This window comes from Pagrus major, chromosome 7 (genome assembly GCF_040436345.1).
Source record: "Pagrus major chromosome 7, Pma_NU_1.0".
NCBI lineage: Eukaryota > Metazoa > Chordata > Actinopteri > Spariformes > Sparidae > Pagrus > Pagrus major.
Genome location: NC_133221.1, coordinates 9,292,580 through 9,306,970, shown reverse-complemented (window position 1 = coordinate 9,306,970; position 14,391 = coordinate 9,292,580). Strand labels below are relative to the sequence as shown.

The following is a 14,391-nucleotide window of genomic DNA, read 5'->3' as shown; positions in this document are numbered from 1 at the left end:
CCTCTCTAATTTTTTTTCTATCTCTGTCTCTCTCTTCAAATCACCCTCTTTCTTTCCTCCTCTCTCTTTTAATCATAAATATACAGACATTTAGCTAATTAATGACAAGATGAGTCATAAGTTTTCACTTCTCGCAGCCAAAGCTCGTCCTATATAAGTTTGCATGTTTGGGTTTTGTCTAATGTTTTAGTTTACCCTCGCCATCCAAAGACATATCAGTCAGGCAGGTCAGTTGGTTCCTGATCTTTTTGACTTTTGCTCTGTTAAATGAAGCAATTGGTGCTTGTGATCCATAATCATAGGTTAAAAGTGTCCAGTATTTCAAACAGAACATGACTTAATTGGCTGATAAATGTAGAAAAAGGTGGATGACAAGATGCGCTGCTGGAGGTTAAGTCAGCAGTGCAAAAACAAGCATTGATGTCAATGAAAATGAAGCCTTTTATCAGTGCTCTAGGAGTTTCACACTTCAGATTCTGAAAGAACACAGTGATCCAGAAAGCTCTAGGTCGCACCGTACGATCTTAACCGCAATACTCCTTTGAGTGGAGGCAAATTGTTTCTTTTTTTTCGCCTCCCCATTCATTCAAGTATAGAGGCGCAAAAATGTCATTTCATTACTTGTGCCCGATGTGATTTCTGTCTTTGTGATGCTGAAAATTACAGGCTTTCTCTCCAACTAATGTGCTTCAGTGATATAGCAGAGTGGAGCAGGCTAGAGGGAGTGAGGTGAGAGTCCACTTTTCAGAATGATGCACAACACCATTTTCATTATTTGATATATTCATATGTATTATTTTTTTCTTCGTAGAAATATGGTATGCATGGTTTTTTTGACCATTCATCTTTATTTCTGTGCAAAATGCAAAAACTATTGAGCGCACAACAGGTGATGTAATAATGACTTTAGGCAACTGATGACATATTGATAAATATGAAATAATTAGCTGAAATGACTATTTGATTAATTGATTTGTTTTTCAGACTATAAACCGACGACTTTTAATTATTGAGTTTTATTGTATTTATTTTTAAATGGTAAACATGTGATACCTCCAACTTCTTCAAATGTTATGATTTGATGCTTTTTCTTGTCTTAAGTTATGGTGAGATAATTATACAATTATTGTAGAAACTGACCCTGTGTGATTGTAAATGAGGGTTGCGCCTCAGTGATCTCAATGATGAGTATGAATAAAGGTTTGAGTGAATATATTTGGATTTAGGCCTGTTGACTGGGCAACAGAAGCGAATTACAGCTATCACTATGGGCTCTGGAAAATTGCGATGGGCAATTGCAAGTATTTCCATTGACCAAATAATAATTTACCCCAATAGCACACATACGTCTCGCAGAAATTACGTTGATTGAAAAAAAGATGAAGTGTGGGGAACCTTTGCTGATTGGAAAGACGCTGGCAAGAAGTTGACAAAATGGTGAAATGCCGACCAACTTCGTCCCAATTAGCAAACGCTCCCCATACTAGATCTTTCCAACATAACTTTTCTATTCTTCTGCGAGACGTATGTGTGCTATCTTGATATGACAACAATCATTAGTAGCAGCCCTTGTCATGTGTATTACATTATTCAATCCAAAGTCTTCGAACATTTCAAATTTTAAGTCACATCTTAATGGGCAGCTGTGGCTCAGGAGGTAGGGCAGTCGCCCACCAATTACAGGGTTGGTGGTTCCATCTCTGGCCCCTGGCCCCAGTCTACATGTTGAAGTGTCCTCGGGCAAGGCACTGAACCCCATACTGCTCCCGATGTGTGTGTAAGTGGGTGAATGCTGACGTGTTGTACAGCGCTTTGAGTGGTCGGTACAGTCCATTTACCAAGCACAGTTTTATCCATCGTTTATTATCTCTTTGCACCCATATTGTGCAACATTATTTGATTAAGTTTTTTGCTCCTTCCCCACACTAAAGTGATAATATGCTGTTGTCAATATATCAGAGAACATACTGTATAATAATATAGTAGGCTGTCAGCCTTTTTGGTTTGGGGCAAACTCTGGGTCCAACTTTGTATTTTTTTGGCATGAAATTTCTACAGTAATAGTTAAAATGATCTCCTAATATGGCCGTAGCGTGGGGTTTGACAAATATTGGATGACATCCATGAGAAACCCCTCCCATTTTCTTATTCTAATTAAGAGGATTGGGCATCATCGCCCAAGGAACAAAAATAGACAGCAGTGCTCGAGAGTGCTTGTCATCACAGCTTCAAAAGACACGGTCGGTCAGATGGAGTAAAGTCATTGTTGCAGCTGCAAGCTATGGATAGCAAATGAGTTTTTCTTGGTCTAACTGCCTTTAAACAAGAATTAACTACAGGGAATGTGAGACAATGAAGATAACAGTTGACTTCCTCTTTGCCATTGCACACAGTAATTATTCTAAACCACTGCAGTTCAATCTTAATTTCTCCACAGTGTAGAAAACATCTCTTTGTTGTTGTGGCTTTTGTATCTTTTAGACCTTGACATTTGCGCCGCACCTCAAGAAATCAAGGCGGTGTCAAACAATGCTTCATTTCACATGGTGTCCTTGATGTTTTCAGTGAGCAGTGGACGTCAGCCAGTTGAGCAGGCATGTACTTTGTGTTTGGTAGCCTTGATGACTCATGTCTGCAGGGATGCAAAGCAGCAGAGTGACTCAAACCAGACTGCCTCATTCAAACTGTGAAACTCAACATGTGCTTAAATGACGTCAATCAGACGCATCGCACCTGCAGAGAGTGTCATCTTCGCCAGCAGCCCACTAAGACAGAAAACTTTAATTATAGGAAATTCTGCGTGAAATGCTTGGACTGTTGGCAAATTGCTCTGCTCTGTATTCTACCTTCAGAATTGTTTCCTATTAAAGGATGCAAAGCACTGAGTGACGCTGTTGTTCAAGTTAGATGTATACCAGTAAAGCACTGAAACATCTGCTGTCATGCTTTTATGCAGTAGCATTTTTAACAAGACAGATTGGAGGACCAGAGTTTATCTGCTCACCCTAAAGTAATTATGATTGATGTGTCAGCCCTGCTCATTAATGACCAACTGTGATGATAAAGGAGAATCTGATGCCGTGATACCGTGCAACCTCTTTCTGTTATTACCAATTTGTCTCTTTTTTCACAAGTTCTCGGTTGTATCAGCCAATTCTTGTTCATTCTGTTCTGCAAAACAGGATCATGTTTTATGGTTCAGTAGCGTGAAATAGTGTGGTGTACTGTGAATGCTCAGAGCAGATCAAGTAGGAAACCAGAGAATTGTTGAATTCTACACAGCGAGGTAAACCTCTGTTTGTAATTCCTATGAACCTTACATGCGTCAATCCCAAACAACCTGTTGACACCAACACCACGTTTGCTTTTAGGAGAGAAAGGTCTTAAAACAACAAGACAAACTAGACGTGTTCTGTGATTTATAGCACAGTTTTGATATTTGAAACACAAGGGGAGGACTACAGTCAAGCTGGGCAACAAAGACCAATTTGCGTGTTCCGACATCAAGCAGTGCTGCCATTACTGCGTTGGCAAGTAGTTGCGAATCAGTGTCTGCTGATGCCTACCGAAAGTGACAACAGAGTGGGTAGCTGGATTGATGACGTTCGACAGTGGCCTCCAGTTACTGATGAAGATACTTTATAGGGATAGATTTTTTCACCTGTGATTCAGTTGTCATAACAGCAATTGACTAACAGCATAACAGCAATTGACTATTTGTTAAACCCCACCCACAAACAGCCATTGTCCAGTCAGAACTCAGAGACAAGGCAGGCCTGTCAAACTTTAGATTTCACCACATACTGTGTGAGTGTTGAGAGTGGTGTTGAACTGTATGATAATTTTAGAAGATGTAGTTTGTGGGGTTGTTGAATTTTATTGCAATATACTGACAGTTGTTTCTTTTTTTCCCCACCTTATTTATATAAATAAATAAGACGGTCGACTAAATAACAGATGCATACAGTTCAACAGCATCTGTAAAACGTGGGATTTATTGCAGGACTGTTGCATTAGACAGCATTAGTTTTAGCTGAGTGAACATAATAAACTGACAACTGGGTGTATTTTAACACAATTCAAGTAGGCAGCTTATGGCACGTTGAGGTTGTCTTGACAATATTTTGCTGCTCTCTGGGAAAAGAAACACAGAGCAGTCTAATGACCTGTGGGATTTGAATTATACATCTGCACTCTGTTGTTGTCGACGTCAGGTACAATTTCATGTCTCGGTCCTGGAAAATGACCTGTTACTACCCTGCTGTTATGGCACATAAATCAGTTCCCAGTGATTTGTATTGCGCGATTAAAAGCTTTGATATCACGCAAATGGAATAATTACATGCTCATCTAATCATGTTAGTACTTTAAGAATATCATTTTGCAGTCCCCGGTGGATGATTACAGTCTTCCACAGATTTTTCATAGAGGAATTTACACTTTTTGAATATTAATTTAAAAAAGGAAATCTCAAACTGGCATTGTGTAGGCTACTTTAATAAAATATAATCAAGTGAACAACAGATAGAGGATTGAAGTTACACTATTCTATAATTAGTTTGTACTGTACTGTACTTGATGTATTTTTGCATGGTCTACACAGTTCGGTATTATAGTGACTAATGGACAATAGTGGGGACAGGAAATGATTGTGCTTACAGAAGGAACAATGGAGAGGATAGTGATTTCAAAAGGCTGTGAGTGAAATGATTGTACCTCTTGCCTGTAAAAATTTACTGTGCCCCAGAGGCTACTCAGAGGAAGAAAAGGGCCTGCAGCAATTTAGCTCAAGAGCAGCCACCATGACAACTGATAAATAGGTCTACAGAAATCATTTCAGATGACTAGTTCTCCTGAAGTGTGGATTATTGGAAGCATCTCTCTCTTTTGCCAAGGGACACACTTTTGTTTTGAGAAGTGACAATTAAATCTCTGCCTAATTGTTTAGCTTTACCTATTCATCTGTTGTACCAATTTAGCATGTCACCTATGGTATTTGGTGACATTTTGAGATCGCTGTGTCCTATATCAGCTGGATTAGAAAGCCAAATCTAATTATTCTATTGACAACATTTCAGGAAACAAAATGCGACTATACCATCTGTTCTGCACATCGTTCTGATTGTGACATCTTCGTATGAGAGTGCCACAATCTCTCCGGGAGGCTTGAGCAGCATCTTGCTGTTTACGTCTTTGCTATTCTGTCTACCTTATGAGAATCACAAGAACAGTGAAGCGTGCAACAGGTGTACCTGTACAAAAATGTTGAGATTGAAGACTTTTTTTCTTCCAGAATTACAGTAAGTGGTTCTCTTATGAACAATTCAGATGAATTGTCACCACAAACTTGCAAACTGGAACTTTTCCTGTATCAATCAACAGTAAATGGAACTTATATACATATTAAACTTACAATAGACAACTTTTTTTGCTTTAACTTAACATTTTGAAGTAAATAAAGATTGCACAGTGTACTGTAATGGCTGTAGAAAAAAAAGACACCATCCACTTATAGATTGGTTCCCTTGCTTTCAGTATGCAATTCGGTCTGCCACTGGTCTCAATTTTTCCCAGAAAAAACAAAGGTCAAATTACGGCACAAAGGAAGCGTGTCTGTTTAATGCAACCATAACAGGAGGGAGGCATAGTTTTCCCTGGTCACAGTCACCAGGTAAAGGTGGGACAACAGAAATAACTGTGGAAACTCTACACTGCAGAAGAATAAGATCCCCACTGATGGAGGAGGCAAAGACGGCGAATAGGAAGAGTGACAGAGACTGAGATAAAACAAGATTGAAAGGATGGGCCTTTACTCGATGGAGAGTACTGATGTGTCAAAGTTTGGGTCTCGAGATGGTTCAAAACTGGGACTAAATCAATAAGATAAGATCCGCCTACATACAATACAACCGGGCGTTCTCAATCATTTCGAGACGATCTCTCCACTCCGTTACATGTTTAATATGTACAGTGACAGTGGTGCCACCAGTAATACCACAGGGAAACGCTAGGTGAGGGGTAAGTTGAAAAGTTGTCTATCTCTGTTTAGATAATCAGCATTATGGTTAAACAACAGACTATGTTATTCAATTTTTTTCCACTCATATTTTTTAACTGAAACAAAACACTACGTAGTCACAGGTGGGCAAGAAGAGATGTTTATCATGAATCTGCCATTTTAGATTATTTTCTAATCTTGGTACACACCGGGTGTGTTCGCTCAGTGTGTTTCATTCACCAGTTTCTGTGGTCCAGTGATTGGATAACTGAGGCGGCTTCTATGTATACAGCACAGATGTACGTAACTGTTGGTATGCCTTCCCATATATGACGACGAACATACTGAACATCATTAATACATATTCCAGAGGTTAGAGAAACAGTGTGTGGGAGTTTTCTCATTTGTATTGGAATATAAATGAACAACATTGTAAATATCTTACAACAGACATTTGTTTTGAATTATTTAAATAACTATGCCAACTTTCCTATGTCTCTGTGAGCATCATACAGTTAAGTGGACTGCACTCTGACATTGGCAGTATTAGTTAACCCCACAAGCAAATCAGTGTTTTTACGACTGCTTCTCCTGTGTTGCTTTTTCTGTTGTATGATACTCCAACATACAAACTAATATGAGATTTAATAAGAAACATTTTATGTGCCAGCTGTAAATCAGTCTGGACTACTTGAGATGCAGTGTTGCACTGCACATTGGGGTGGGAGATGGGCCTGGAGAGCTGACTGATATAAATGACCTGAAAGCTTGTTTCTAATGGGCTGATTGGATTTACTATTGATTATAGTTTCAGCACATGCTGTGGCGTAGTTCTGTGATTGCTATTTTTGCCAACAGACAGGTAATGGGAACATTAATTTCTCTCGGATGGAATTAGAGATTCGCATTCACTTATGTTTGCACCTATTACATTTAACTTAAATTAGAGCACCATGATTGTTTTTTTTCCAGGATGACAAATACATTTACCTATGCATACTGAGTACACATATACGCACGTAATGTATTCACAGGAGACCCAATCAATACATCTCGTCATTGACTGAGTGCTTTCCATTGACCGAGGGCATTTGTTGCAGACTTGTAGACTCACTTGTGCATTTTTTGATGCCAGATCCTTTCTTCACAGCATGCCGACTGAGCTTGCATTGGAAGTTATTCTCCCAGAACTCTGCAAACCAGATATTCCTTCTGTTGTTCTCTAATGTTCGGCTGATGAAGTAGCGATCAAAACCTGAAAGAAATAAGGTGCTGTTAGAATTGAACCTATCGCCTATTACCTTTGATCATGCTAGGTGTTTTTCAGGTTAAAGTCGTTATCCAGTTAAAGGTGGGCCGAGCAATCCTGGATAAAGATAGATGATTGTTGAGTATATTTGTCAAGGATTGCACACCCCACCGTTAAACCTTTAAAAGCAAAATGTACTCCTTTATGCCCTGGTTGCAGCAGATAACCTTGGTGAGGAACTGAGTACTTTCTCAAAGCGCAGCCTCAAATTTACCAGAGAAGAAGGTCTACAATCAGAGACATCAACAATCCAAATTCCTAGTAAAACAGTTGGAATGAAGTCATTTAGTCTGTGTAGTATTGGCTGAATTTACTCTGATGAATTATTATATCCTATCCATGAGGTTTTAAAAACATTTTCATTAAACCCAGTTCTGAAGAATTTTCTACAGCCATGGGGGAGTATGTAGCTACCTAATGTTACTGAAACATGCTGTGAAATCTACTGCATTTATATTGTTTTCACATGGCATCATTATGCTATAGCCTACGAGTGCATTTTCTGTTACCCATGAACAACTTTTTTACCCTTCAGGGTAAAACACATCAATGGCCATCATACTGTAATTTATGTTGAATGTAGGAGAAATGTAAGAAAATTAACCATTATGACATTTCTGTAGGGTAAGGTTAGGACGTGTGTCATGAATACCTTTGATGGACTGTCGTTTTGGCAGGATGGTGACGGCACCTTCTGCCATTTCTTCCTGGTTCAGTATTGGGGTGATTTTGGAGCCCCAGCTGTCTGAACCTACCCAGATGAAATGGCCTGTTTGATTGGCCTTCTTAGCTGCCTGAAGGAGCCGCCTTTGGAGAAAAAAGGGAAAGCAAGCTATAATTGTACCGTATTATGTTGAGTTGTCAGTGTTTTTACTTATTTCATGCACATACATCGATGTATTACCTTTGAAAATAGCTTCCTATTTAAATGTACCCTAAAGACAGTGTAGCTGCCATACAGCTGATGCCATGACAAGAATATTCTATATAGTATGAACAAAGTGGCGCTGAGGCACTTTAGTAGAACTGAACAGCCACCATAGACACACTATCCATTCCCAGTACTGTGGAGTTCTTGGCGGTGGCAGAATGACACCCTTGCCACATTTGTCCAGGCTTGTTGCCAGTGGAAGTAAGTTTGGGGAGCTGTAAAAAAAAAAACTGTCGACAAGTTCTGCTGCAGCAGCAGACTTATATCAAGAAAGCTTGAGCACAGCAACATAAAATTTAAACACAGCCACCTGGCATGTGATGCATTACCGACCTTCACATCGCCCCTAAGGTGATAGAAATAAAAAAAAAATTAAGCATCACAGTGTATTGTTGTAAGCAGTTGTTGTTGCATAAAGGAGGGTATGACCTTGTCAACGTATGACTGCAGTTTCTTCGTAAAAATGTATATAGAGTGGGTGAGCAGTGAGTCATCCAAGTAACTTTATGTCTCGTTACATTAGTTTTATGACCCAAGGGATTCATGTTTGATTGGTAATGATTTTTCCCCCAAGTCTGGTCTTCACGACTTCAGAGAAATGAGCATGTCTTAAGATGCAATTATGTGTTCCACATAGGAAAAGATGAGAGAAATAGATTTTCTCACCGTCAGGAGATTACATAATGGAGACAAGACTAGACGGACTGATATGAAAATAACACAGTGAGAAGTGAAGGTGTTGTGTCAAGCTCATGAAAGGGGCATGTCCTTTACCTTAAAATGTGATAGCCCAGACTCATATCCCAACTAATATTAAGTTTGAGTGAAATTGTCTATCTAATCTATTTTTTAGGGGATTTTGTGCTCATATTATTAAATGTCATGAAGGACAGTTGGCTAAAGGATAAACCTACCAACCTGGCTGGACTGGAACTCTTTTTCTCTATATCACCACCATATATTTCTACAACTAGTATAAAAATAATATAGCAATATATTTATCTTTATCACAATACACAAAAAAAAAAAAAATTATCCCCTGAAAAGCAATTCATAGATGCTCAGACTAGGTGACAAAATCAAATATCACAATATTTTTGACTATGTATGCCAACTGTTATTGTTTAACTGTGTATCCACTGAGAATATTTTTGACCGATAGCGTATGTCTATAGGTATATTTGCATACAGACACACTCCCTGCTAACGGCTTCGCTAGAACAGTCGGAGGCAAAGTGTGAAGCGCGCTATAAGAAACCCCGTGTGGGAAGATTTCCTCCAGAAAGTGTAATCTAAGTTAAAAACATGTGATGCTTCTATTCAGTTTAGTAATAGTAATAGCACTATGCTGTACTTTTATGAAGAACATGCACCCTGCAGCAAAACATCACGTTGCTGCTAGCCAGGGGGAGAAAGTGTGATAAGCTGGTCCGAAGAGATATGCTGCCAATCAGTGTGGTCCAGGGCAAGGGATTGAAAGAGCTAGCTCGGTACCTCAAGGCCAATACGTTATGCCATTAAGAGCTTCTGTGATTAAACACACAGAGAAGAAGAGGGATGAGCTAAAAGTCAAGTTAGGCAAGGTGTCCAGTGTGGTCCAGCGTGGTCCTTTCTACAGTGCTGGCATAGCAAAAAACGAAGTGTGGAAATTGGTCCAGCCATGTGAGACTAGTGTGCTCCTCAGTCAGCGCCTCTCTGTTGGGCCCATGTCAGTGGAGCGCCACACTAAAAGGAAAGCGCCTTTTGTATTTTTAATATCATGTTGTTGTTTTTTAAAAACATTTTTTTTATAATTAGTCAGTTAGTTACCAGTTAATGGGTGTAAGGCTATCAAAGCAAAATTAGCCTAAACGATTGGTACTACAAAATGTTAACACATTGAGACTTTTGATAAATAATCATCAGAAATCTCGATTTAATGACTAAGCAGATAAAGGCGAGTATAGGAACAACAAGAACAGTCTGTTAAGTTAAAAAAAATCAGGTTACTGTAATGCAGCCAGCACTTATACCATATCCCGATATAACGATATCCAAAATCTAAGATGATACGGTATATAGTCTCATATCATGATAACAATATGATATCAATATATTGCCCTGCCCCCAATAACTGGAAAAGTATAACATTATAGGGCTCCAACATAGCAGCTCAAGTCAAATTGCAGACAATTTTGAGTTCTTATTAGGCTGCTGCCAGCTCATACTTACTGGGTTCAAGGATAGAGCAGGCATGCAGCGCTGAAATCCCCCTGGCTTTCTGTAATTACTATATATCCAGACTATTACCCGTTATCAGGACCGGATTAAGTCAATGAGCACTGGGACTTCTGCCCTGGTCATCATGAATAGACCGCCCCAAATCACTGCCCACTTCCACTAGGAATAGACCAGCCTGCTAACTGGTTGTTGGGGAACAACAAGGCCACAACAGTAATGTGTGTGTTGATGCAGCCTACAAAGTAATTAATCATTGTTAATACAGACTACCCGTCTTAAGAAGTCTCCAACAATTGAGTGGAAAATCCATCTCTAGCACAAGGAAAAATAAAAAGTTATATAGCAGAGGTAGTATCAGTGGTGGAAGTAGCACTCGGATCATTTTAACAGAAGTAATACCGCAGTGTAAAAATACTCAAGTGAAAGAGTTTCACTTTCAGAAGGTTTTGTACGTAACTCTCGACCTACAGTGTAAATTGTAGATACTATTGTCAAATAAATGTAGGGGAATTAAACGTTAATTATAACCCTCTGTAGTCTGGAGTAGAAGACCAGAGTACCTAAAAAAATGTACTTAAGTTAATTTGAACCTCTGGGTAGCAGTTAATTGCAGAAGGGTTTTTGTCAGTGACGTGCAAGACCAGTGGCCCACTGGGTTTAAGTTGACTCCCCGCCAGTCCTAAGTTGATTCGTGTGTGTGTGTGTGTGTGTGTGTGTGTGTTTGTGCGTGTGTGCGTGTGCGTGTGTGTGGATGTATCAGTGCAATGTGTGCCCAGTTTTGGCATTTTGTCAGCAAATAAAATGCTACAACTCCTCAAGACCATAGCTGAGTTCCTGTGTCTTAAACAGAATAAGCCTAAATGAAAAAAGGGATAATACACCTAAATATAACCATTTTTGCTATTTATAACTGATGTGTGAGTAGTGTACTGTAATTTAACAGGAAAAGGGAATGTAATTCATTTAAACATACTGTATAGAAGACATTTTAATGCATGCTACAAAGGCAGCCCCAGGTAAAGACATTTTTTTTGATGGCACGTTTTTGAAAACTTTTAACTTCGACTCAGTGTAATTGCACACGAGGAGGTGGGTAAAAGTGCTTAAATGGTTATGTGGAGATGCGTCGGCCTGCTAAGTCGTCCTCCTGGATCCACATCCTTCCATTTTTTCCTGCTAAAAGCTTTTTTTTTTTTTTTTCCTGACTTGAAATGGGGGTCTTAGGACAGACGATGTCGTAAACTGTAGAGATTGTAAAGCCCCCTGAGGCATGTGATGTTGGTATAAATAAAAAAATGACTTGACTTAATGAGATAAGTCAGGTTAAAGAGATATTAGCTGACAGCAATTAGGAATCCATTGCACTCACCTGATATCGTCCTCATTGGCAAAGATAATGACGACTCGGGCATTAGGGTTCTCACTCAGCCTGCGGATGATCTTGTCAAACTCTCCAGATTTTGGCTCACGGGGTATTTTCACTGTCTGGGAAATGCACAGACCACCTAATTGGAAGACAAAAGAGAAAAGTTTCCATATTAAAGAGGTTTATCTGTGAAATGTCTGACCAGATCTCATTAGCAGACATATTAACATCAAGTGTATTTATATCCTGCAGTTTAATGTGTGTCTTAGCAGAATTATTTGTTGGATTCTTTCTACTTTCTTTTAACCCACACAAATCTTTCTCAAACCTCTTGACTTTTTTTATTTTTATGATAGATGTGCTATTAAATGTGTACAGGTGCAATATTTCCCAGCTTGAGGGATGAAAGGTATTAAAAAAAAAATCTTTCCTTGGACCACAAGGGGCAACTTTGAGACATAGAGACCCATCAATTCACTTTATGGTCCTGCCGGTGAGACCGGGGGAATTGGGTAGTATTTGGAAGTACATAAATTTTGTAATTGAAAACTGGTTCCATATGGTCAGAGCCATTTGTCTTGTTACGTTGGTTGTTTCATTTTATTTAACTTAAAAACTACTGTTTACCAAATATCCTCTTTGAAATCTGAAGATTGAACTGTCTTTGAAAGAGACACAAAACCAGTCAACATGCTGGTAAACCTAGAGTATTGTCCAGTGAAATTGATTAGTTTGCCTCGTTAAGAAATACCTACGACTACCACAATTCCCCACGGATCAGTTTAAAGACAGTCCTAACCCTCCAAGTATTGAACATGTCTAAATGCAGCAGGGGGCGTCCCTTGGTTACCAACAAGCTAAGGCTTTTTAATTCCCAATGCAACATTTCAGGATAACCCTTTTGTCGCCCTGCCAAAATGCCACAGAGAGTTATGTGCATGCTAATGAATTTCCCTTTCGTGACACAGTACAAAGCCAGCCCAATGAACAATCAATGCAGGAATAATACCCTCTAGTTCTGTTCATGGCAGCCAGACTCACACCATAAAACAAAGCCTGGCCCCAGCTCAGAAATTAATAGGTTGGGTAACTGGAAATATGAGTAAAGAAAAGGGGATGCCATTAAATTAACAATGTTGTTGGGCTGCTCTGCTCATGGGTACAAAAAGTCACTTTCGTTTAAGTCAGTGAGGGACTAGAGTCAGTGGCACGCACTGTTGTCCTGATAGTTCACTCTGGATGAATTTAATGATGTTTGCTTTTTCTTCAAACCCGCAGTTTTGCTCCTCCACTGGGGCTGTAGGTTTCCTGTGGTCGTGCATGTCACAGCTAGAACGCGAAAAAATCTGGCTTAAACATTCACTCAGCTGTTTAATGGATAACACTGGAGGAGTAGGTTAATTCCTTTGTGTGTACTGGCCCATGTCTCCTATAAGTGCATGTTTCCTTTGGCACTCAAGAAAGAGCCTTTTCTTTTCAGCACAGCCACATCAAATCTTACTAATTTACTTTTTCCACCTCTGAAGTCTAACTTGAATATCACAGTGAGCACAGATCCCATCATTCAAGAGTTGAGATTTTCAGTGGTTCCATGGTAGATATAGACCGAATCACGATGTTTGTTTACAACAACTTCCAGATGGAAACCCCTGCATTACACATTAGCTTACATAGTTTAATTGTCTTTTTAAATTATGTTATAATGAAGTACTTACATGTAATTAATCTAAAATGCATGTTTGATGCTGTCATATCCCATTAATAACAAACTTTCACAAGACCTAATTTACCTGTTGGGCCACAGACAAAAAAAAATGACAGCTTGAATTCACGCAAAACTAGCAGTTGGTCTGAGCTGTTGCTGTTGGGTAGATATCAAAGATACTAGTAAAGCAACACAGTACATAAAATAAGCACAGCAGAAACATCAAAAACGTCAGACTAGCGTATTTTACTATATATATTTAAACATGAAAACTGAAATGACAAAAAGAAATATACAAGTTTGCTAATATCACATATCTTCACAATACATATCAACTGCCAGTTTTCTACCCGGAAGTGACTGTCACAGTGATTTGCATGAATTTGTTCCCAAACATCATTGAAAGAAGACAGAGCCAATGACATTAAGGAAGCAAAAGACATCTACATCACATTTACATTTTTTTTATCAACACTGCATGAAAATATGACCTATGTAACTGTGAATGTTCACTGTTTTTACTGCTTAAAGCCCTACAGGCTTAACCAACTACCTCAGGTGGACACAAGGTGGATCAAACAGTAGCTTAAACTGCTGTCTGTTGGAAAAAAAAGGTGGAACAAACTGTAAAAATGAAACAGTAAAGAAACCTAGCCTTATGCATTTGGGATTTTTTATTTCTTTGCTCCTGTTGTACTGAACTGTGACCCCCAAATTGAGGTATATACCAGACTTCTGTGTACTGTTACACCCCAGTTAACCTGGGGCAAGATTTATGAATGATGCATATGGACAAAAAACATCTGCGTCTGCCATTTCCTAATTTGCACACTACAGACAAGTTGTACATGGATTTTACCTT

The 14,391-nt window shown here is 39.1% G+C and overlaps 1 protein-coding gene across 3 annotated transcripts in view; it reads right to left on the bottom strand.

Annotated features, from left to right (window-relative positions):
* The window catches only part of LOC141000435 (metabotropic glutamate receptor 4-like), a 138,483-nt gene that overhangs the window by 25,761 nt on the left and 98,331 nt on the right, over positions 1-14,391 (bottom strand). For 2 of the 3 annotated variants that reach the window (XM_073471177.1, XM_073471176.1), the window contains exons 3-5: positions 11,828-11,963; positions 7,960-8,114; positions 7,113-7,253 (exon numbers count right to left, since the gene is read on the bottom strand). In XM_073471177.1, coding sequence (XP_073327278.1) covers positions 7,113-7,253; positions 7,960-8,114; positions 11,828-11,963 — 432 coding nt within the window. The remainder of the gene's footprint in view (positions 1-7,112; positions 7,254-7,959; positions 8,115-11,827; positions 11,964-14,391) is intronic. The other variant, XM_073471178.1, reaches the window with a different exon arrangement.